The sequence below is a fragment of the Oncorhynchus mykiss genome, chromosome 7 (assembly GCF_057628025.1).
Source record: "Oncorhynchus mykiss isolate SJ-2025 chromosome 7, ASM5762802v1, whole genome shotgun sequence".
Taxonomy (NCBI): domain Eukaryota; kingdom Metazoa; phylum Chordata; class Actinopteri; order Salmoniformes; family Salmonidae; genus Oncorhynchus; species Oncorhynchus mykiss.
The window spans coordinates 40,138,409-40,161,687 of record NC_143028.1 but is presented as its reverse complement, the minus strand read 5'-3'; the positions used below and the strand labels follow the sequence as shown (position 1 = coordinate 40,161,687).

Here is a 23,279-nt window from a genome sequence, read left to right as displayed (position 1 = left end):
CATCAGTAACACACTACGCCGCCAGGGACTCAAATCATGCAGTGCCAGACGTGTCCCCCTCCTTAAGCCAGTACATGTCCAGGCCCATCTGAAGTTTGCTAGAGAGCATTTGGATGATCCAGAAGAAGATTGGGAGAATGCATATGGTCACATGAAACCAAAATATAACTTTTTGGTAAAAACTCAATTCGTCGTGTTTGGAGGACAAAGAATGCTGATTTGCATCCAAAGAACACCATACCTACTGTGAAGCATGGGGGTGGAAACATCATGCTTTGGGGCTGTTTCTCTGCAAAGGGACCAGGACGACTGATCCGTGTAAAGGAAAGAATGAATGGGGCCATGTATCGTGAGATTTTGAGTGAAAATCTCCTTCCATCAGCAAGGGCATTGAAGATGAAACGTGACTGGGTCTTTCAGCATGACAATGATCCCAAACACACCGCCCGGGCAATGAAGGAGTGGCTTCGTAAGAAGCATTTCAAGGTCCTGGAGTGGCCTAGCCAGTCTCCAGATCTCAACCCCATAGAAAATCTGTGGAGGGAGTTGAAAGTCCGTGTTGCCCAGCAACAGCCCCAAAACATCACTTCTCTAGAGGAGATCTGCATGGAGGAATGGGCCAAAATACCAGCAACAGTGTGTGAAAACCTTGTGAAGATTTACAGAAAACGTTTGACCTCTGTCATTGCCAACAAAGGGTATATAACAAAGTATTGAGATAAACTTTTGTTATTGACCAAAAACTTATTTTCCACCATAATTTGCAAATAAATTCATTAAAAATCCTACAATGTGATTTTCTGGATTTTTTTTCTCTAATTTTGTCTGTCATAGTTGACGTGTACCTATGATGAAAATTACAGGCCTCTCTCATCTTTTTAAGTGGGAGAACATCCACAATTTGTGGCTGACTAAATACTTTTTTGCCCCACTATATTCCTGAGGCATATAATGTATTAGCATAGCCTATGTGTTGGCTATGACATGCTGTGGCTGTGGTTTGAGTGTCTTATTGCCAATTGGTCCACATATTTAATTATATTGATTGTGTTCCCCATACTCTATATAATATACAGTTGAAGTCAGAAGTTTACATACACCTTAGCCAAATACATTTAAACTCAGTTTTTCACAATTCCTGACATTTTAATCCTTGAAAAAATTCCCTGTCTTAGGTCAGTTAGGATCACCCCTTTATTTTAAGAATGTGAAATGTCAGAAAAATATTAGAGATTTATTTCAGCTTTTATTTCTTTCATCACATTCCCAAGGGGTCAGAAGTTTACAAACACTCGATTAGTATTTGGTAGCATTGCCTTTAAATTGTTTAACTTGGGTCAAACGTTTCGGGTAGCCTTCCACAAGCTTGCCACAATAATTTGGGTGAATTTTGGCCCATTCCTCCTGACCGAGCTGATGTAACTGTGTCAGGTTTGTGGGCCTCCTTGCTCACACACGCTTCTTCATGCCTTGAGATGTTGCTTCAATATATCCACATGCCATCTATTTTGTGAAGTGCACAAGTCCCTCCTGCAGCAAAGCACCCCCACAACATGATGCTGCCACTCCGTGCTTCACAGTTGGGATGGTGTTCTTCGGCTTGCATAACAATGGTCATTATGGTCAAACAGTTCTCTATTTTTGTTTCATCAGACCAGAGGACTTTTCTCCAAAAAGTACCATCTTTGTCCCCATGTGCAGTTGCAAACCGTAGTCTGGCTTTTTTATGGCGGTTTTGGAGCAGTGGCTTCTTCCTTGCTGAGTGGCCTTTCAGGTTATGTCGATATAGGACACGTTTTACTGTGGATATAGATACTTTTGTACCCGTTTCCTCCAGCATCTTCACAAGATCCTTTGCTGTTGTTCTGGGATTGATTTGCACTTTTCGCACCAAAGTACGCTCATCTCTAGGAGACAGAACGCGTCTCCTTCCTGAGCGGTATGATGGCTGCGTGGTCCCGTGGTGTTTATACTTGCATACTATTGTTTGTACAGATGAACGTGGTACCTTCAGGCACTTGGAAATTGCTCCCAAGGATGAACCAGACCTGTGGAGGTCTACAATGTTTTTTCTGATGTCTTGGCTGATTTCATTTGATTTTTCCATGATGTCAAGGAAAGACGCACTGAGTTTGAACATCACCCTTGAAATACATCCACAGGTACACCTCCAATTGACTCAAATGATGTCATTTAGCCTATCAGAAGCTTCTAAAGCCATGACATAATTTTCTGGAATTTTCCAAGCTGTTTAAAGGAACAGTCAACTTAGTGTATGTAAACTTCTGACCCACTGGAATTGTGATACAGTGAATTCTAAGTGAAATAATCTGTATGTAAACAATTGTTGGAAAAATTACTTGTGTCATGCACAAAGTAGATGTCCTAACCGACTTGCCAAAACTATAGTTTGTTAACTTGAAATATTTAGCCATTGATAATATTCTTGGATTAAATAATGTATGAATGTAAACCAAGGCCATTCTTTGTCATGCCTCATCTTAGTAGGATCAGATGGTGACAGGGGTCTCAGCAGGGTCACACAGCCAGGGAAGACAAGTCTGTGACAGAGATGAGGTGAATTGTTGCATATACAACACTTTATTTTCTCTGTGCAGCAAACAATGGACAAGCCAGACGCTATTTTAAGGCGGTCTGACAAACCTCCAAAGTTGATTTGGAGGCGTTTCCCGATGACACAAAACATGTTAAACAAAAACATGTGAGGAAGACCTGGTAGAAGCTATTGAGGAAGATGAGTTGATACAGATATGTTTGAATGCCAAGTCATGTTCATATCTTCAGACATACATTTCTGCAGTTTAAGACTATTCATAGAATGTACTACATGCCAGTGAAACTGAATTACATGCACTCATTCCTCTAATGGAAGTGGAAATCACAAAAGGGGAAATATTTGCATATGTTATGGTCTTGTGAAGGCTGGCTGAGTTGTGGCAAAGAGTATGTTATTTTATCTCAGCAGATGGACAGATTCTCCCTTCTCCCTGTTTTATTTGCTTGGAAATGTTGGTACTGGAGACTTATCTGAAGAAATGCATTGCCATTAATTGGAAGGTCGGTTGTCCTCCCATAATGTCAAGTTATGTATCACTAGCTTTGATTTATTTCCAGATGAAGGGTATACTGGGTGTACTGTATTAGTGACACCTAGTAGTGCAATACCAGCGGGGCTCTATGAGGCACGTGAGTAAAGGATGGGAGCCCAGGCTTGGGGTATGCAGTTGGATGGGTTTCTGGGACCAGAAATAAAGTACAGGTAAATGATTCCCGTGAGTCTGAGTCAAGTCGATACATTACACTGGGAAACTTTCATACGGTCCGGATGCCTTAAATGGAATACAGTACGACTAGAGGAGTCTGTATTGAAAACATGCCCACATCAGGGGAGATACCTATTTAGGCAATCCCTAGCTGGTGGACTGCTCTGTCCTGGCCTTGTGGGTCTGCCATCCTGTGGGTTGTCACTCTGGCCTTGGCCTAACACACCCGAAAACCAATAACGAATGTTTCACTAAGATCCTAAAGCTGAGTGGGGTGTGTTGGGTTGGGGCGCTGCAGGGTGGTGGACCCCTAAAGACAGGTCGGGGCAACCCAGCTATATTGTGTGCAAGTAAAAAGAGCTATACAGTACTATTAGGCCTATGAGATTAATTATATGGATGATTTGCTGTTTCTGTGTGTTAATGTATATTTGAGGTGTATGTATGTTTTTTTTGTGTGTTTCCAAACCTATCCCTTTGGAACAAAAAAGGTTTAAGGTGGGAACTGGGAAGGAACTTGTGTTCCTGGTGGGGGTCGGGCGTGCAGGCGGCTCGGGCTGGCTGGTCTAGCTGGAATTTGATATAGAGGATGTCTTAATGAAGACAATCAAACGTATTTGTATTTTTTCCAGAGTTTATCATTTGTTAGGCTATTGGTACAACAGCATTTGTATTATTGAATTACCTTTGATCTAGTTCAGTCTTATTAATCACTTACTAATGATCTCTTACCTAGCTAGATTTTTGCTTACTTCTTGTTCTGAATAGAGACTAGAGATTGGATTGTGTAAAAATACAGGAAATTAGCTTTAGATGGCCAAAACACCTCTGGGGGAGGATGTCAAGACCCTCCACCAGGTTATGTCCCCCTTACTTCTAAAACCAAAGTGGGCTAGATTATATGTGTTGAAAAGTTGTTTTTTCTCAGACGGGGTAATTCTTAACACAATTTCTGATATATTACATGACATAACTGCTTTTATTTCCAATTATACTGCTTTGGATATCTTCCTGACCACAATGGCTGCCAATTTCATACCATTCTGAAACATTGAACATTTATGACATAGCATAGCACTTATAGTCATTTCAGTGGTAAGTACATTATTACTGGTGTGCCCTAAGGGCCAAACCATTTTGCAGTGGTATTTTGACCAATCACACTATGTAGACTACAGTCCCAGTAGTCCCCTGGAATTGCACTGTCCCATGAAACACAGTGATGTGTGAACATCTGAACTGTTATTGATATTCAGCGCTGATATTTTAAGATATCACAAGATGGGTGTCTCATTACTGAAAAAAACATGGCATGCTCTCCACAAACCCCTCATTAATTCACAAAAATATATGCTCTCCCAGATCAAAGCACAATACGTTTGTTTGTCTGGTGTGGGTAGATTTTGTCATCAATCCAATTTTGAAAAACCTAAATCCAGTTACTTGATGCATTGCGATGGATGAGTTCAATTTGAGACCTCAAACATCTCTTATAGAGATTACGGTAAGAGAATATTAGACCCTCCTCCACTGAGTTCATGAATGTGCAAAGCTCCTCTTCGCTCTCTATCATCTGCAGCATAATGCAACAGAGCAGTAACGACAAAATGTAAACTCTAGGCGTTATTGCCAATTCACAGACATGAAAGAGGAATCTTGTGCTCCTCCAAATCATTAGAACAATTTCCCACGATGAGAATTCACTGCAAAGTTGTTGTGATCACTGTCTGTTTAGGAGTTTTTCTACTTTTGTACTTTTTGGGGGGGAATGCTGCAGACGATCCGCCTTTGAAAGAAGTTGCGGAGGATTACTATTTTCCAACGTCCTCTGGGCTTGGAAACATTGTTGCATCGAAGTTAACAAAAAAGCCTCTCGATGAACTTCACATTCTACAGAAACAACCACTCACGTACCGAAAAGAAGCGAAAGTAGTCAGAGGAGGCAATGCGATCGCAAAGCGGTAAGTAATTCTCGGATCATTGCTTGTTGATGTGATTTATTGGCTTTTTCTCCACGCCTATTTTTTTTTCCTTCAACCTTTTAGCACGCATTTAAAGACGTAAAATGTCTCAAGTCATTTCTGCACTTTTAATCTACGGATTGCATTACTATCTGTTTACCGATATGGTTTATTTTCTTTTGTTCCTTTTGGAAGTTGTGGAATGAGTCCACACGTATCCTTTCCCTCTTCATTCAGGAGACGTGCTCCCCCATCGAAAACATACATGGGCTCAAATCTCAATTCAAGGACGTTGCCAACAAACAATGGCTTTATCTGTCACGAGAGGACCAAACATGCAATTGTCATTCAAATCGTATTTTTATTATAACATGTATTTCTCTTAATGACCGATCAATGTATTGATTGGATTTATTGCAGAGGTATTTGCACGTAGTCTCTCACCTATTCGGTGAGTTGTGTGCATATTTGATCGCATGATGAGCTCAAAATAATTGTTTGTACACCAGTTTAAGAAAAAGAGTGTAAAAATTATTGTGGAGTTTTGTGGAGTTTATCCCTTTTTAAGTCCTGTGGTTAACGGGTTTAAAGGTCACCTTGAGAGGTCTTCAATATGGTGTATAAATGAGTCCAAGGAGACCCACTGATTACACCGCTGGGGACTGACGAGCATACATTAACATATCTTATAGAATTACTTGCATCCAGGACCTATGCCTTTATTGGGCAGCAGGTAGCCTAGTGGTTAGAGCTGCAAGATCGAATCCCCGAGCTGACAAGGTAAAAATCTGTCTTTCTGCCCCTGAACAAGGCCGTTAACAGACTGATCCTAGGCCGTCATTGAAAATAAGATTTGTTCTTTTAACTGACTTGCCTAGTTAAATAAAGGCAAAAAAAGAAAGTATTTGTCCCTTCAAAGTAAACAAGCCCTTCTAGATATATAAAGAACAAAAATATAAAGGCAACATGTTGGTCCCATGTTTCTTGAGTTGAAATAAAGGACCCCAGAAATGTTCCATAAGTACAAAAAATGTATTTCTCTCATTTTGGCCACACATTTGTTTAAATCCCTATTGGTGAGCGTTTCTCCTTTGCCAAGATAATTCATCCACCTGACGGGTGTGACATGTCAAGAAACTGATTAAACGGCATGATAATTACACAGATGCTCCTTGTGCCGAGGACAATAAAAGGTCATTCTTAAATGTGCAGTTTTGTCACACAACGCCACAGATAAAGTTGAGGGCGGGTGCAATTAGCATGCTCACTGCAGGAATGTCCAGCAGAGCTGTTGCCAGAGTTGAATGTTAATTGATCTACCATAAGCCACCTCCAACGTCGTTTTAGAGCATCTGGCAGTACGTCCAACTGGCCTCACAACCGCAGACCACGTGTAACCACGCCAGCCCAGGACCTCCACATCCGGCTTCTTCACCTACGGGATCGTCTGAGACCAGCCACCTGGACAGCTGATGAAACTGTGGGTTTGCACAACCAAAGAATTTCTGCACAAACTCTCATTGAACCTCATTTGGGTCCTCGTCTTGACCTGACTGCAGTTTGGTGTTGTAACCTACTTCAGTGGGCAAATGCTCACCTCTGATGACCACTGGCACGCTGGAGAAGTGTGCTCTTCACAAATGAATCCCCGGTTTTGCATCGTGTGGGCGAGTGGTTTGCTGACGTCAATGTTGTGAACAGAGTGCCCCATGGGGGTTATGGTATGGGCAAGCTACGGACAACGAACACAATTGCATTTTATCGATGAGAATTTGAATGCACAGCGATAATGTGACGAGGTCCTGAGGCCTATTGCCGTGCCGTTCGTCCGCCGCCATCACCTCATGTTTAAGCATGATAATTCACGTCTCTATGTCGCAAGGATCTGTACACAATTCCTGGAAGCTGAAAATGTCCCAGTTCTTCCATGGCCTGCATACTCACCAGACATGTCACCCATTGAGCCTGTTTGGGATGCTCTGGATCGACATGTTCCAGTTCCCGCCAATATCCAGCAACCTCACACAGCCATTAGGAGTGGGACAACATTCCACAGGCCACAATCAACAGCCTGATCAACTCTATGTGAAGGAGATGTCGCGTTGCATGAGGTAAATAGTGGCCACACAAGATACTGACTGGTTTTCTGATCCATTCCCCTAAGGTATCTGCGACCAACTGATGCATACCTGTATTCCCATTGAAATGTGAAATCCATAGATTAGGGCCCAATAAATGTATTTCAATGGACAGATTTTTCTTATGAACTGCAACTCAGTAAAATCTTTGAATTTGTTGCGTTTTGATATTTTTTGTTCAGTGTAGATGATCTCAACTACTGGTCAAAACAATATGTCATCCCATGCTCTCACCCCCTCTTTCCTGTGCCTTCCGGATAATAACCAGGCAATGGTTTGTCGTCTTTCACCACTCCAGTCCTGGGGTGGAAACATTTAGTCTTCTATTATATTTTTCCTCTCTCAGGCTATCATGGATATGATAATATAATCCAGATTTGATAGTCTAAAGGCAGTACTTTCTGTTGTACCGCTTGCTTTCACCAACACCAGCGTTTCCCAGACTCGGTGCATGTTTTGGTTTTTGCCTTAACACTACACAGCTGATTCAAATGATCAAAGCTTGATGATTAGTTGATTATTTTTAAATCAGCTGTGTAGTGTTTGTGCAAAAACCAAAACGTGCACCCCTTGGGGTCTCGAGAACCGAGTTCGGGAAATACTGCCCTGCACTGTCCTGTTTGATCATTGAACTGGTTGGAAGTGTTTATAAAGCATTCAGACTGGACCATAGTGTCCTAGCAGTGACCACACCCACACGCGTGTGCCCTCTACTGATAAGAGAAATGGGGTGATGGAGGAAATTGACTGAAGCAGGTTTCACAAACCATAACTCTCTGAAAAAAGAAAGGAAAAAAAACTAGACATCTGCCTTAGCTTTAGGCCCTTGACCATTGGTTCTGGTGAAACAGAGGGATAGAATTGCCATAAGATGTATGCTATTATGTTGTTTTGGTTACTCTTCCCTGCTCATCATTGTGGAATTTCCCCACATAGTTCTCAGTCAAGTGAAAATTGTACATGTATGATACTGTCGTCACAACAAACACTTTCCTTCATCGTCTGGAATATTGTAAAATGGTGTGCCCTGACCCTAACAAGGTATTCATTCTATTGCGGTGACATTATGTAAAGCTAAATGTCATCTTGGATGACTAAAGACTGCTCTCTCTGTCTGCAGGTCTTGAAACCTCCCTGCTTACCAAAGCATCCTGGCGAGGTTTTAAGGGACATCTTATGTGGGCCTTATCAAGGGGGGGAAAGCTATTTTCTTTTGCAGGAGAGTGTGCCAATGAAGGAGAAAGAGGGAGAAAGTACCTCCTGGGAGACATGGGCAGAGGCTGGCGTTGAGTAACTTGGAAAATCTGTTTATCAGAATACACGTGGCAAGGGCTGATGATTCACTGAAAGAGAATGTAACTTTATTCAAATCCGTTATGCACGGGGAGGACTTTCATATTCAGAAAGGAAAGCAAGCTCATTTTTGTTATTTTTTTTCCAAAACCTCTGGTGAAATTCTCTTCTCACAGCCTTCATCCAAGCAAGCCTTCAGCTCATTGTAGTAGTGGGTCGTGTCTGATTCTGAATAGTGTAAGTCAATTTTGATAGATTTGTTGAACAAGGTAAGCTGTATTGTCACTGCTGTTTTTTTCAAGGTTCAGGGTTTAAAAGATTGTTGCAGTGCAAGCCCAAGGCCTCATAGGCACAGTATTCTCTGTTGTCAATAATTAGTTATTGTTGTATCCCCTCAGAGCTAGTCTGAGTCTGTCCAAATGTTTCCAGATGGGTGGAATATACAGTACCAGTCAAAAGTTTGGACACGCCTACTCATTTCAGGGTTCTTCTTTATTTGGACTATTTTCTTCATTGTAGAATATCAGTGAAGATAGCAAAACTATGAAATAACACATGGAATCATGTAGTAACCAAAAGTGTTTCTTCAGAGTAGCCACGCTTTGCCTTGATGACAGCTTTGCACACTGTTGGCGTTCTCTCAACCAGCTTCAGGAGGTAGTCACGTGGAATGCATTTCAATTAACATGGGTGCCTTGTTAGAAGTTAATTTGTGGAATTTATTTCCTTCTTTAATGCATTTGAGCCAATCAGTTGTGTTGTGAAACGATTAGGGGTGGTATACAGACGATAGCTCTATTTGGTAAAAGACCATGTGCAATTTATGGCAAGAACAGCACAAATAAGTGAAATGAGAGTCCATCATTACTTTAAGACATGAAGGTCAGTCAATCTGGAAAATTTCATGATCTTTGACAGTTTCTTCAAGTATAGTTGCAAAAACCATCAAGCGCTATGATGAAACTGGCTCTCATGAGCACCACCACAGGAGAGGAAGACCCAGAGTTACCTCTGCTGCTGAGGATAAGTTATTTCAAGTTAACTGCAGCTCAGATTGCAGCCCAAATAAAATGCTTCAGAGTTCAAGTAACAGACACATCTCAACATCATCTGTTCAGAGGAGACTGCGTGAATCAGGCCTTCATGGATGATTTGCTGCAAAGAAACCACTACTAAAGGACACCAATTAGAAGAAGAGACTTGCTTGGGCCAAGGAACATGAGCAATGGACATTAAACCGGTGTAAATTTGTCCTTTGGTCTGAGGAGTCTGTCTATATTTTAGGTTTTTGGTTCCAAACGCCATGTCTTTATGAGACGCAGAGTAGGTGAATGGATGATCTCTGCATGTGTGGTTCCCACTGTGAAACATGGAGGAGGATGTGTGATGGTGTGGGAGTGCTTTGCTGGTGACACTGTCAGTGATTTATTTAGAATTCAAGGCACACTTAGCCATGCTGGTTACCACAGCACTCTGCAGCGATACCCCATCCCACCTGGTTTGTGCTTAGTGGGACTTTGGACAATGACCCAAAACACACCTCCAGGCTGTGTAAGGGTTATTTGACCAAGAAGGAGAGTGATGGAGTGCTGAATCAGATGACCCCGGCCTCTATAATCACCCGACCTCAACCCAATTGAGATGGTTTGGGATGAGTTGGACCGCAGCGTGAAGAAAAAGCAGCCAACAAGTGCTCAGTATATGTGGAAACGCCTTCAAGACTTTTGTAAAAGCATTCCAGGTGAAGCTGGTTGAGAGAATGCCAAGAGTGTGCAAAGCTGTCAAGGCAAAGGGTGGCTACTTTTAAGAATCTAAAATATATAGTTTGATTTGTTTAACACTTTTTGATTACTACATGATTCCATATGTGTTATTTCAAAGCTTTGATGTCTTCGCTATTATTCTACATTGTAATGAATAGAACGAATAAAATAAAACCCTTGAACTTTTGACTGGTACTGTCATTCTAACACTGACTACCTCACATAAGCAGCATGTGCTTCTTAATGGGGCTTTGCTGGGTCTGTGTTCACAACATTCATTTTACTGGTCCAGGCCAGATATAAACTCAGCAAAACAATAAGCGTCCCTTTTTCAGGACCCTGACTTTCAAAGCTAATTCGTAAAAATCCAAATAACTTCACAGAGCTCCATTGTAAAGGGTTTAAACACTGTTTCCCATGCTTGTTCAATGAACCATAAACAATTAATGAACATGCACCTGTAGAACGGTCGTTAAGACACTAACAGAAAACTAAGGACACTAAAGACGCCTTTCTATTGACTCTGAAAAACACCAAAAGAAAGATGCCCAGTGTCCCTGCTCATCTGTGTGAACGTGCCTTGGGCATGCTGCAAGGAGGCATGAGGACTGCAGATGTGGCCAGGGCAATAAATTGCAATGTCCGTACTGCAAGACGCCTAAGACAGCGCTACAGGGAGACAGGACGGACAGCTGCTCATCCTCACAGACCACGTGTAACAACACCTGCACAGGATCGGTACATCCGAACATCACACCTGTGGGACAGGTACAGGATGACAACAACAACTGCCCGAGTTACACCAGGAACACACAATCCCTCCATCAGTGCTCAGATTGTCCGCAATAGGCTGAGAGAGGCTGGACTGAGGGCTTGTAGGCCTGTTGTCCGGTGAGGACCTGCCTTACATGTGCCTATGGGCACAAACCCACCGTCGCTGGACCAGACAGGACTGGCAAAAAGTGCTATTTTTTATTTTACCTTTATTTAACTAGGGAAGTCCGTTAAGAACAAATAATTTTTTCAATGACGGCCTAGGAACAGTAGGTTAACTGCCTTGTTCAGCCTACATGCTACACTAGCCAAGTTATAAATTATATAGCTGTCGTCTATATTAGCCACGACTTACCGTTGTTTGTGCAGCTTCAAATGTCGAACAAAGTTGTAAATTGTTGCGTCTCCATCTAATTTTCTTCCCGCATGTTTTGCAAGTTGCAATCCTTTTTTTGTTGATACAGCGTCGTCTTTATATCCGAAAATAATAATTCTGGGTATCATCTTTCCAAGGGCTCCATCTGAATTCACCCGCCTACGTTCCTGTGCACTGCCACGCGCAACTTTTTCTCAGCTGGTACAATGTGATTGGCTGCTGTCCGATTCAAACTGTAATCCGTTAAATGAAGAGTTGATGCGCTGCACACTTTTTTTAATAGCATCATTTTTAATATTTGGGCTTGGGGAGAGTATCAAGTCAGGTCGAGTCATAAGGCTCAAGTCCAAGTTACACAAGTCATTGGTGTCAAAGTCGAGTTGCAAGTCATCATATTTGTGACTCGAGTCCAAGTCATGTGACTGGAGTCCACACCTCTGCCAGATCCTGACTGTTACTTTTGATTTTGACCTCCCACCCCCTATTTTCGGATATAAAGACGACAGGGACACATTATTCAATTTCTGTTAGTCACATGTCTGTGGAACTTGTTCAGTTTGTGTCTTAGTTGTTGAATCTTGTTATGTTCATACAAATATTTCCACACATTAAGTTTGTTGAAAACAAACGCAGTTGACAGTGAGAGGACGTTCCTTTTTTTGCTGAGTTTAGTATGCATCATAGAACACATTTTAGGGTTAGGTTGCAGGTTAAAAGAGAATATGCCTCTTCCTCAGTATTACATTCCCCCTACTAATATTGTGCACAGTACTTGCTCATAAACATGAATTGTTCTTGAAAGAGCCATCAAAGCCTAGACTAGAGGACAGGTTTGTCTTGAGCCCTGCCATCAATCATAATCTGTGTTGCATGATTGTCCCTCAGCCATGCAGAAAATGAAGTGTCACGCTTGGAGACTATGCCTGCAACCCACCTTTCCAAAATCCTTTCACAACTGATAGACAAAGGATGCTTTGTTCTAAAGGAGGATTTTTGTGGCCATGAGTTTGCATTCTTCCTTTGCTCATGCTAATGCCTACATTTACAGGTGTTATATTAAAAAAACACCCAGCCCATACAGTATATACAAAGTGCAGCTCTGAGTATCTCGGTCTAGTTCTACATTGAGCTATAAAAATTATATATTTTTCAGACTTCATATTCAACTCTGCTGAATCCATTTGAATTTAATGGCAGTCTCTGCTGCTGTGCAGAGAAAATTATTTTTAAATCAGATATTGAAACTCGAGCACTAGAACAAATCCCAGTGGATATAAACAGACCTACAGTACAGGGGGAGGGAGTTCTGCTGACTCTGAACACTCTTCAGGGACGTCTTAACGAAGGCCTTGAATATGGACGTGTTGGTTAGCTGTCTGTCAGTAGAAACAGTGTGATGACATGCTGTCTGGAATGTATGCGTCTCAGGCATATCCTGTCATGTTCCTGCCGTGCCTCTTAAAAAAAGCTGTAGATGTGTTCTCATGGTGTTGCCGTTGATATGTCCTTGATGAAGTAGCAGCCTTGCTTTGGAGTGACATGGCTCTGCTGTTCGGATGTTATTTGATGAGGCTTCTGTAAACTGAGAGTCTTTAGCCTTGTTACCCCTGTGTGTTCCCTTGTATCAGACAGAGGAGTGACATGGGACTGGGCAGGCTCTCATCGAAGCGCGCCCGAGCTGAAGAAGTCATGCACCTGGCCGTGGTGGCCTGCGGGAACCGCCTGGACGAGACGCTTACCATGGTCAAGTCGGCCCTTCTCTTCAGCATCAAGAGGATCAAGTTCCACATCTTTGCAGAGGACCCCTTGGCCTCTCAGTTTGAAAAGAAGGTAAGTACCCTCAGGCAGGTACTAGAGTACATGATCTAGGCTTTAGGTAAGGTATGTTTCTGGAAAAGGAAAACACAAATTCTCAAAATATAGGCCTTATTGAATTCTTTCAGAGACTCATGGTTCTCATATATATTGGTTGCTGCTCAGGAATATACTACATTTACTACCAGATCTGAGCTTGTTTAAAAAAAAAACGTAAAAAAACATGTAAGCTTTTTGAACTCCCTCTTGCTTCAACATCTTACAGGCTTCAGACCCTTTTATCTCAAGGCCGATCCTGTCACTCAGACATTTGTCTCACTGCATTACCCATGCAACATTTCAGTCATCTTTACTTTGTTTATTCACGAGCCAAGCTTTACAAAGTCAATGTGTTGGGCTACTGTGTAGCTGTAAATCTAAAGGTATACATACTGGTAAATGAAAACAGCATGCGTGCGTGAGGCTACATGCCCTTTGAGTGTTTATGGGGTATGGTCTGTGTAGCATGTGAACCTCCCCTTTTTATAATTGGCTTCATGCTAGCCAGGAAGTTGAGTTAGTTAAACCCTAAAATCAGTAGCATATGTGCAGGAGATGGAACATTCCATGTCTGGCCTGCCTGCGCTGGTCAAAAAGGAGGTAGAAGAAAAGGGGTTTGTTCTGGCCTCGATCTATTTCTCCTAGTCGAACAGAAACCTGAACAGCTCCGCCCACTGATCTTTGTTTTGGGGCCAAATGATTTAATAATGCTGACGATTATGGAGAGCTTCAGAATCTAACGGAGCAGAAAATCGTAGGCCTCTCTGTGTGATAGCAGTGTTTACTTTGAGGGGGTAACCCTCAGGCTTGGACAGAATGGGCCTCAAATCGGCTACCTCTTGTTTAGGTTAGTTTCACTGGGTTAGGCGTAGTTGTAGCAACAGCTGGCAGCATTATGGTCAATGTACAACACCACTGCACTTACTGTAAAGACATGACTTCATTGGTTTACAAAGACTTCTTTAGATGTGTACAGTGCCTTTGGAAAGTATTCTAAAAGTGATTTAAAAAGTCCCCCCCCCCCTATCAATCTAAACAGAATACCCCATAATGACGAAGCAAAAGCAGGTATAGACATTTTTGCTAATAAAAAAAATTATTAAAAAAAGGAAAAAATATTTACATAAGTATTCAGATGCTTTACTCAGTACTTTGTTGAAGCACCTTTGGCAGCGATTACGGTCTCCAGACTTCTTGGGTATGATGCTACAAGCTTGGCACACCTGTATTTGGGGAGTTTCTCCCATTCTTCTCTGCAGTGAGCTTGTGGGTTTTACTGACTGATCACAGGCTACCAAGTAGCCAATGGCGACTTTGAAGGGGCTTCTGGCCTTTATGACAATGACTGGTCAATGTGTGCATGTGACCACAATATCACAAGCGCTCCACAAATCTGGCGTCTATGCAAGAAAAAAAAACACTCCTCAGTAAGAGCCACATTAAGTCTCATTTAAGCTTGGCCAAAAAGCACATTGTAGAGTGAGGCCAAGTGGCAAAAAGTCCTGTGGTCAGATGAGACCAAAATTGAACTTTTTGGCCTTAACGCAAAACGATATGTCTGGCAAAAACCCAATACATCTTTCCACCCAAAGAACACCATGCCTACAGTAAAGCACAGCGGTGGTACCATCCTGTTGTGGGTATGTTTCTCTTCAGCGGGGACTGGAGCATTTGTCAGGATAGAAGGGAAAGTGGAAAATACCGACAGATTCTTGAGAACCTGCAGCCCTCTGCCAGGAAGTTGAAGATGGTTCACGATTCAACATGCCAATGACCCAAAGAACACTGCCAAAGCAACCGTACAGTGGCTGAAGGACAGAAGGTGAATGTCCTTGAGTGGCCTAGTCAGAGCCCCGACCTAAATTCAGTTGAGAATCTGTGGAATGACTTGAGTGCAGTCTATGAGCGGTCACCATGCAATTTGACTGAGCTTGAACAATTCTGCAAGGAAGAATGGGCAAATACTGCACAGTCTAGGTGAGCAAAGTTTGAGACGTATTCACAGAGACTCATGGCTGTAATTCAAGCAAAAGGTGGTTCCACCAAGTATTAACTCAAGGGTGTTCACTTATCCAAATAGGGTATTTTACTGTTTTTCATTTTCAGATTTTTTTTTCTCCCACTTGCATGTTGTGGGTTATTGTAAGGCTGCAGGCAACAAAAGGTGAACATTTTGAAAGTGGGTGGTGACTTTCTATACCCACTGTAAATAAGGTGTGTTTAAAAAAAAAAAATTGTAATAAATTTGCAAAAATGTCTGAAACTGTTTATGCTTTGTCATTTATGGGGTATTGTGCGCAGATTGCTGAGGATTATGATGATTTTTAAAATCCATTTTAGAATAAGGCTGTAACATAACAATGTGGAAAAAGTCAAGGGGTCTGAATACTTTCTGAAGACACCCGTATGTAGACTTGAACACTCAGGAGTGTATCGTGTCAGAATAAGGAATATTTCCATTTGCTCTTTCAGTGATCTCTCTCCCATTCACCTTGACTCAACCTTTCGAGTTGCAGTTTTGTTACTTTGGAAGTTAGATATGCAATGATAAAGGAGACACCCTGTGATGGCTGCACTACCTCTAACAGATGATGGTGTCTTGTAACGTTGTAGTTTCTCTTTCAGCTGAGCCAGTGGGACCGTGCTATCTCCAACAAGTTCCAGTACAGTATCTACCCAATCACATTCTCTGTGGGGAATGCAGAGGAATGGAAAAAGCTGTTCAAGCCCTGCGCTGCCCAGAGGCTGTTTCTCCCTGTAAGGCTACAGCACATTTTCTCTCACCTCTCTGTGTACTATATCGTATTTATCAAACATATACACTGATTTAAACTGATATAGATATATATTAATCAGCAAATGTGTTTAGATAATTGTCCAGGTTATCTGTTTCCTATTTCTGTTCCACTCAGAGCTGCATTCTGACCCCAATGCATTTTCTATTAGATACATAGGATGAGCTTAGTTTACGCAAGCATACGAGTGATATACCCAGAGAATAATGGTGTATCCTTTTATTATGGATTTTACTTGTATTACATTTGTATATAATCAATTACCTTAGCATGGTAATATATATGGATTTATTCATACCCATTGACCTTTACACACACATTGCTTTATCTTCGTACACATTGCATTACACCATTGTAAAAAGTGGTAAGCAATCCATGACTGGAGTTTGATTGATTGGCGGATGATTCTCTACAAACCACATACTTTGCAGGTGCCAAGTGATATTTGATTCTCATCAGGAACAGATTGCTTTGTGATTGCTCTTCCCTCAAGCCATTGTCGGTTTTTAGATGGCACATACTGTATGTATAAAGGTCTGTCACTGGAATAGGAAAAAATGTGGTATTCTGATTGTAACTTACACATGATTGTCGTGACAACAGGTGATCCTGAAGGACGTGGACTCTCTGCTCTACGTGGATACAGATGTGCTGTTCCTCAGGCCCATGGATGATATGTGGAGTTTCCTCAAGGCCTTCAACACCACCCAGCTTGCTGCTATGGCCCCAGAGCATGAGATCCCCAAGATTGGCTGGTACAGCCGCTTCGCACGCCACCCCTTCTATGGGGTCACCGGGGTCAACTCTGGAGTCATGCTGATGAACCTCACAAGGATCCGAAGAACTTTGTTCAAAGTAAGGATCATCAATCAATCAACATTTTGGTCATATTCCCTGTCCCGTGTCACTCACTACTGAGCATTTCTGCCCTGTTGTCCACCTCTGAGTTAAATCTCTAAGGAGAGTAGTTGTATCATTCAATCATATCTGTCTGAAGCCAGCCAGCTTAAGATATGGCACTTATTGGCACTCCGTCTCAACAGTTGGGAGTGCTCAATGTAGCGTAAGGCAATGATTTAAGGCTCTGTGAGTGCCACACTAACATTAGAGCAGTGCTTCAGCACACTCAAGCTCAAATAGGCATTTCCCTGCATCCAAGAAAGATCATCACAAATTGTAACTTGGGGAATACTTGGCTAAAACTCTGTAAATTTGCTCCTTTCAAATCGGGCATTTCTGTTGTGTAAGATGTGTAGCTGCTACTTGGGTTGTGGAGTAAACCAGTCCTTGTTCATACTCCAGAACAGCATGATACCCAGTGGCCTGTCATGGGAGGACCTCCTCCACCCACTCTACCAGAAGTACAAGAACCACATCACTTGGGGCGACCAAGACCTCCTCAACATTATCTTCCACTACAACCCAGGTACACTCTACCACACCACAAATACAAAAATTAAATGGTATATCATTTCACCGCCATTCATGTTGACAGCAAGAGCTGTACTTAGGCTTGCATCAATTTATAATGTTTCCCCAAAACATGATTCCAAGGGTGGTTGCATAAATGTCATCTTGTATGGAATTCAATACAATTCCTTCAGGCAGGTGTCGTTATTGGTTTTCCTGCTCTCATACAACCACAATAAAGAACTCTTCTGAATGAGGTCAATGCTGTGGAACTAAACAAGCCTGCGGCTGCAGCAGATTCAGTCACAAGTACCAAGTGTTCCAAGCCTTAAGTAGACTTGGCAGGAGCATTATTTGTCTGACAACATGAATGGAACCTGTCTGCTAAACAAGCATATCCCTAGCAGCATCCCCAAATACATATATATTTTTTTAAAGGGCCATGTGGAGGGAGCAGCCAGTCACTGTGAACGATCTGCATCCAACATGGAAAGACTTTAGTCTCTGGCATGTGTCTGATCTTTCTCCTTTTATGTCTGCCCGTTACCTGGTCTGAGAGCATTTAGTATTATTCTGTACGTAAATTCGAGACTCCATTTAGTGTGATGTGTTACGTTTCATATGGTTCTATCAGATGGTTACTTAAGGCAAAAACGAAAGTGGGGTGGATGGATGGGATGGGTGAGTTTGAATCTCATCACGGACAACTTTAGTATTTTAGCTAATTATCACCTACTTTTGAGCAACTTTGAAACTACTTAGCTAATCCTTCCCCTAACTTTAACCATTTTAGCTAACTCTTCACCTAGGTTAAAGGGGAAGAGTTAAGGCTAACTCCTAAACTTAACCCTCACCCATCTAGCAACACAATGGTTGCGAGTTCAAACTTTTGCATTTTAGCAACTAACTACTTTTTAGCTACTTTGCAACTACTTAGCTAACCCTAACTTTAACCCTTCACGTAACATTAACCTCGCAGCTTAACTAATGTTGGCGAGCTAGTTAACATTAGCTACCTAGTTAGAATTAGTAACATGTTTGGCAAATTCAACATATTGTACAGTTAGAAAATTTGTAACATAATACGAAATGTAATTCGTAACATATATGAAATAAGTGATGGACATCCACAAATTAATACATACTATACAAACATCATACTAAAAGGAGTGTCCCGGGTTTTACTTACAGAATAATACGAAATGCTCTGAGACTAGGTTGCTGCCCTTGTTTCTGGTTGAAGGGGATTCTCCGTTGGTGTTTTTCTCTCTTCCCAAGCCAAGATTTAATGCATTTTTCAAAGGACTAGAATCATTTTAGTTGTGAAGCCATCCATTTGATAATTGACATGTTTTGGGAACAGCAAAACATGAGTTCTGAACGATTATCATTGTAGGTTGAAGTCATTCGTTTTTTTTCCTAAATGCTGTCTTTGATACTAGTCAGTTTATTTATTTTTTCAATACTGGTGTCAAAGTATACACTATGGTAAGCTTTGAGACATTGTGAAGAGATCTGATGTAACAGACATGTAATGGAGTGTTCCTGTGTTTGCAGAGTCTCTGTACACCTTCCCATGCCAGTGGAACTACAGGCCTGATCACTGCATGTATGGGAGCAACTGTAAAGGAGCGGAACAGGAAGGCGTTTCCATTCTCCACGGGAACCGAGGAGTGTATCATGATGACAAGCAGCCAGCCTTTAAAGTAGTGTATGATGCAATACATGAGGTAAGAATAATCTATTCATTTGAGTGGATTGTTTCACTAAAAACTGCACGTTTCTTTACTAGATTGCCGGTTACATCCTCTGGGACAAAGGCAACAAAATATGAAGGGGGAGGATCTCAGAAAATGATCAACCTTGGTATTAAATCCTTCTGTCCTTTTCTCTCCTTGGAAATGCTGTGGAAATGTTAACATAAGGAAATCCTTGTCTCACCGCAACATCAGCCCCCTCTGCTGTCCATAGATAAGCCTTTTATTAACCAGACAATTTGATTCATATCCATCCCTTTCTACTGTACCCACAGTAAGCCACTGGCACAGTGGATTTATGAGGTTGGATAAGCTACCACTACTGGTGTCTAACCCTTAGGCCTGCAATGATTCTGTTTTACAGTACCCCTTTGAGGACAACATGTTCCAGTCGCTGTTCTATCCCCTCCAGACCAAGTTTCTGGACACTGTCAACACCCTGTGTGGTCGGATTCCCCAGGTGTTTCTCAAACAGGTAGAGAAGACCATGAGGACCGTGTACGAGAAGAAAGTGGTCCGTCATGTGAAGCCGCCACCTAAATAACTACAGGAAACTGGATGGAGGAAGTTGTTTCTGACTATGGGAATCTTTCTGTGGAATATGTGCAATGTCAGGAGTCCCCAGACCAGACTGCCATATTATGACTGAACTAGTATGGAAACTGATTGATGGAATCAGAATGCGTTGCACACCACAGCGGATCACAAATGACATTCCATTTGATTGGAATGGTGGAATGGATCATGACGATCATGTAGGACAGGCATTCAGTGCTGGTCAATGATGCCGTGTGTGGGGTAAGCTTGCCTTATCACCCGCTTAATTGTTTTTACAGAAACTGATTTACAGGTAAAAATGTGATTGGCTTCAAAATTTGTTTAATACCTTTTTTTAAGTACAATGCTTTCTTCCGGTTGGGATTAAGTCCTGGTGGAGAGAATTAAGTGGGAATTAAAAAATGGCAGAGGTAATTTTGTTTCTCTTTAATGTGCATGAAAGTGTCTGTCGTAACACCTTTATATCTGAGGCTTCTGGAAATGGTTTGAAATGTTCCTACTCTGCCTGGAGGTCTGCGCCTAACTGATCCTTTTCTGTCAAACAAAGCTAATGGGTCTTTGCTTAACCAGAGCTTTCTGTCAAAGACAAAAATCACTTGCATATCTGTACATGTGGGAATGAGTGGATGTGATTCAACTTGTCCAGTTCTCCAAATGCCAACGACAGTATCATGAACATATCATACACACTAGAAATTGACCATTCAGATTTTGTATTAGAAGATGTATTAGGTAAATGCCCTATTGCAGGGGCAGGCAACCCTGTTCCTAGCGTGAGGCAGGCACTTCATGTTTTTGCTTTAGCTGACCTGGAAGACGAGGTGTGTTGAATTTATGCAATCGCCGAAGTGATCAGTTCGGTCAGGTGTGGTGCCTTAGTTGGAACAAAAATCCTGCAGTACTCCAGGAACAGGGTTGACTGCCCTATTGCATTGCTGTAATAGTTTGACGTGTGCAAATAGAACAGGGCATGCATACCATTAGTCCTCGATTCAATTGTCAAAGAATTGCAAATCCCTATATGAAAAAGCAGTGTAGTTGTCGCAGATCAAAACTACCAAAGTGCTAGTGCTTATAGTCGGACAGTATTTTCAAAACTATGTGCCATGTGAATTAATAAATGCTCTTAAAATGTTTTATTTTGTTTGTGCAAGAAAAGGACAGTAAACTTAATGAAAGTGTCTTGCTATAAAGTCATACTATCAGTGAGTGATACAGTATGTGGACTCTGGGATTTATAATGTGACGTTCGTGTAGCCTATACTCCATCGGTTGTCATGTGTTTACCGGCAATCATTTAAACTGGAAACTCAAGATGGTTGTATTTATACATGCTTATGTTTACTCTTTTTCCAGAATAAAGAAAATGCCAACAGTTCTGTGTCTATATTAGTGGAACATGAGATATAAACGGCCTTGCAGCTATAGATTCCAGACATTTGAAATAAAACATGCAGGGGACACTCAGTGGTTTGTCAGATGTATGCCCACCCTGAAGTACATAACGTGGAGAAAGCAAGGCAATGCAATTGGAGGATTAGTATCTATTATAGAAGAAACGCTCCAGCTTGAAGGTGCTGGCATGAATGTACGGTGCGTTCGGAAAGTATTCAGACCCCTTGACTTTTTCCACATTTTGTTACGTTACAGCCTTATTCTAAAATGGATTAAATGAATATCCTCTCTCAATCTACACACAATACTTCATAATGACAAAGTGCAAAGTTATTTTTGCACATTTTATTTAAAGAAAAAACAAACTCTGATTTGCTTAAGTATTCAGACCCTTTGCGATGACTCAATTGAGCTCAGGTGCATCCTGTTTTCATTGATCATCCTTGATGTTTCTACAACTTCATTGGAGTCCACCTGTGGTTTATTCAATTGATTGGACATTATTTGGAAAGACACATCTGCCTACAGTGCATTCGGGAAGTTTTCAGACCCCTTGACTTATTCCACATTTTGTTACGTTACAGCCTAATACCCCATAATGATAAAGCAAAAACATGTTTTTAGACATTTTTGCAAATGTATAAAAAAATATTAAATATATTTGCATATGTATTCAGACCCTTTACTCAGTACTTTGTTGAAGCACCTTTGGCAGCTATTGATTACAGCCTCGTGTTCTTGGGTGACGCTACAAGCTTGGCACCTGTATTTGGGAGTTTCTCCCATTCTTCTCTGCAGATCCTCACAAGCTCTGTCAGGTTGGATGGGGCACATTGCTGCACAGCTATTTTCAGGTCTCTCCAAAGATGTTCAATTGGGTTCAAGTCCAGGTTCTGGCAGGGACACAAGGACATTCAGAGACTTGTCCCGAAGCCACTCCTGCGTTGTCTTGGCTGTGTGCGTAGGGCTGTTTTCCTGTTGGAAGGTGCGAAGGACCTTTCTGTACTTTGTTCCGTTCATCTTTCCCTCGATCCTGACTAGTCTCCCAGTCCCTGCAGCTGAGGAACATCCCCACAGCATGATGCTGCCACCATGGTTTACGGTGGGGATGGTGCCAGGTTTCCTCTAGAAATGAAGCTTGGCATTCAGGCCAAAGAGTTCAATATTGGTTTCATCAGACCAGAGAATCTTGTTTCTCCTAGTTAGAGTGCTTTAGGTGTCTTTTGGCAAACTCCAACCGGGCTGTCATGTGCCTTTTTATTGAGGAGTGGCTTCCGACTTTCCACTCTACCGTAAAGGCCTGATTGGTTTAGTGCAGCAGAGATACTTGTCCTTCTGGAATGTAGTGACAAAGATTTGTATATCTAAACCAAGATAGACCACAACTTTTCGTTTACAATGGGAACAAATGAGTCATAGTGGGCAGAGCCAAGCACGGACTAGCGATATCCTATTGGCTCATTCTAGTAAACATCTCCATGTCTGTTAGGGAACGCCTAATCTAAAGTGCGCGTGTGCAGTAACTCAATTCACCTTTGCACTCTTAAACGGAGCGATTAAAAAAAACTTTTGCAAAGGGTAAAGTCTATAAAACTTAGTCCACTCTGTTCATATCATATTGTAGTTTTGGTAACAGACAACTGTATTGAAATCAAATGTTTAATCGATGAGAAAAATTGCAGAATGTTGGCCAAAATCCATCTCGTTCCATCTTCTTCCACTGCCCGCCATATTTGATAGTGAGTGGAAACGCCAACCGAATGCTTCACATTTATACTTCCAGTGAAAAATATGTCTCATTATTCTAGCTGTGGTAGAGATGTCAATAGCGGTATAATGCATTGAAACTATTGAACTCGACCCGAAACAATATAATTGCCATGGAAATGCATGGGGGGAAAGGACCGTGGGTCGAGATCCT

General features: G+C 41.7%; 1 protein-coding gene across 4 annotated transcripts; it reads left to right on the top strand.

Annotated features, from left to right (window-relative positions):
• Positions 1 to 4,816: 4,816 nt before the first annotated feature.
• LOC110527871 (glucoside xylosyltransferase 2) lies at positions 4,817 to 21,338 on the top strand. Of its 4 annotated transcripts, none has more exons than XM_090240934.1 (8): positions 4,825 to 5,245; positions 13,218 to 13,419; positions 16,069 to 16,200; positions 16,842 to 17,093; positions 17,541 to 17,664; positions 19,206 to 19,354; positions 19,441 to 19,514; positions 19,770 to 21,338. In XM_090240934.1, exons 1-7 carry the CDS (start codon positions 4,977 to 4,979, stop codon positions 19,480 to 19,482), a joined length of 1,170 nt encoding a protein of 389 aa, XP_090097060.1. In that variant the 5' UTR covers positions 4,825 to 4,976; the 3' UTR covers positions 19,483 to 19,514; positions 19,770 to 21,338. The 4 variants fall into 4 exon arrangements, with proteins under 4 accessions (XP_021465127.2, XP_090097060.1, XP_021465128.2 ...); XM_021609453.3 differs by having other exon boundaries at positions 4,829 to 5,245; positions 16,057 to 16,200; XM_021609452.3 differs by lacking the exon at positions 19,441 to 19,514 and having other exon boundaries at positions 4,817 to 5,245; positions 19,206 to 19,378.
• Positions 21,339 to 23,279: the final 1,941 nt, after the last annotated feature.

What these genes read in the sequence shown, in the direction of transcription:
- LOC110527871 (XM_021609451.3), top strand. Translation starts at nt 4,977, where the DNA reads ATGAGAATTCACTGCAAAGTTGTTGTGATCACTGTCTGTTTAGGAGTT. An exon ending in CCTCTCAGTTTGAAAAGAAG is followed by an intron (nt 13,420 to 16,056) that starts GTAAGTACCCTC and finishes GTAACGTTGTAG; the next exon opens with TTTCTCTTTCAGCTGAGCCA. An exon ending in TGTATGATGCAATACATGAG is followed by an intron (nt 19,379 to 19,769) that starts GTAAGAATAATC and finishes TCTGTTTTACAG; the next exon opens with TACCCCTTTGAGGACAACAT.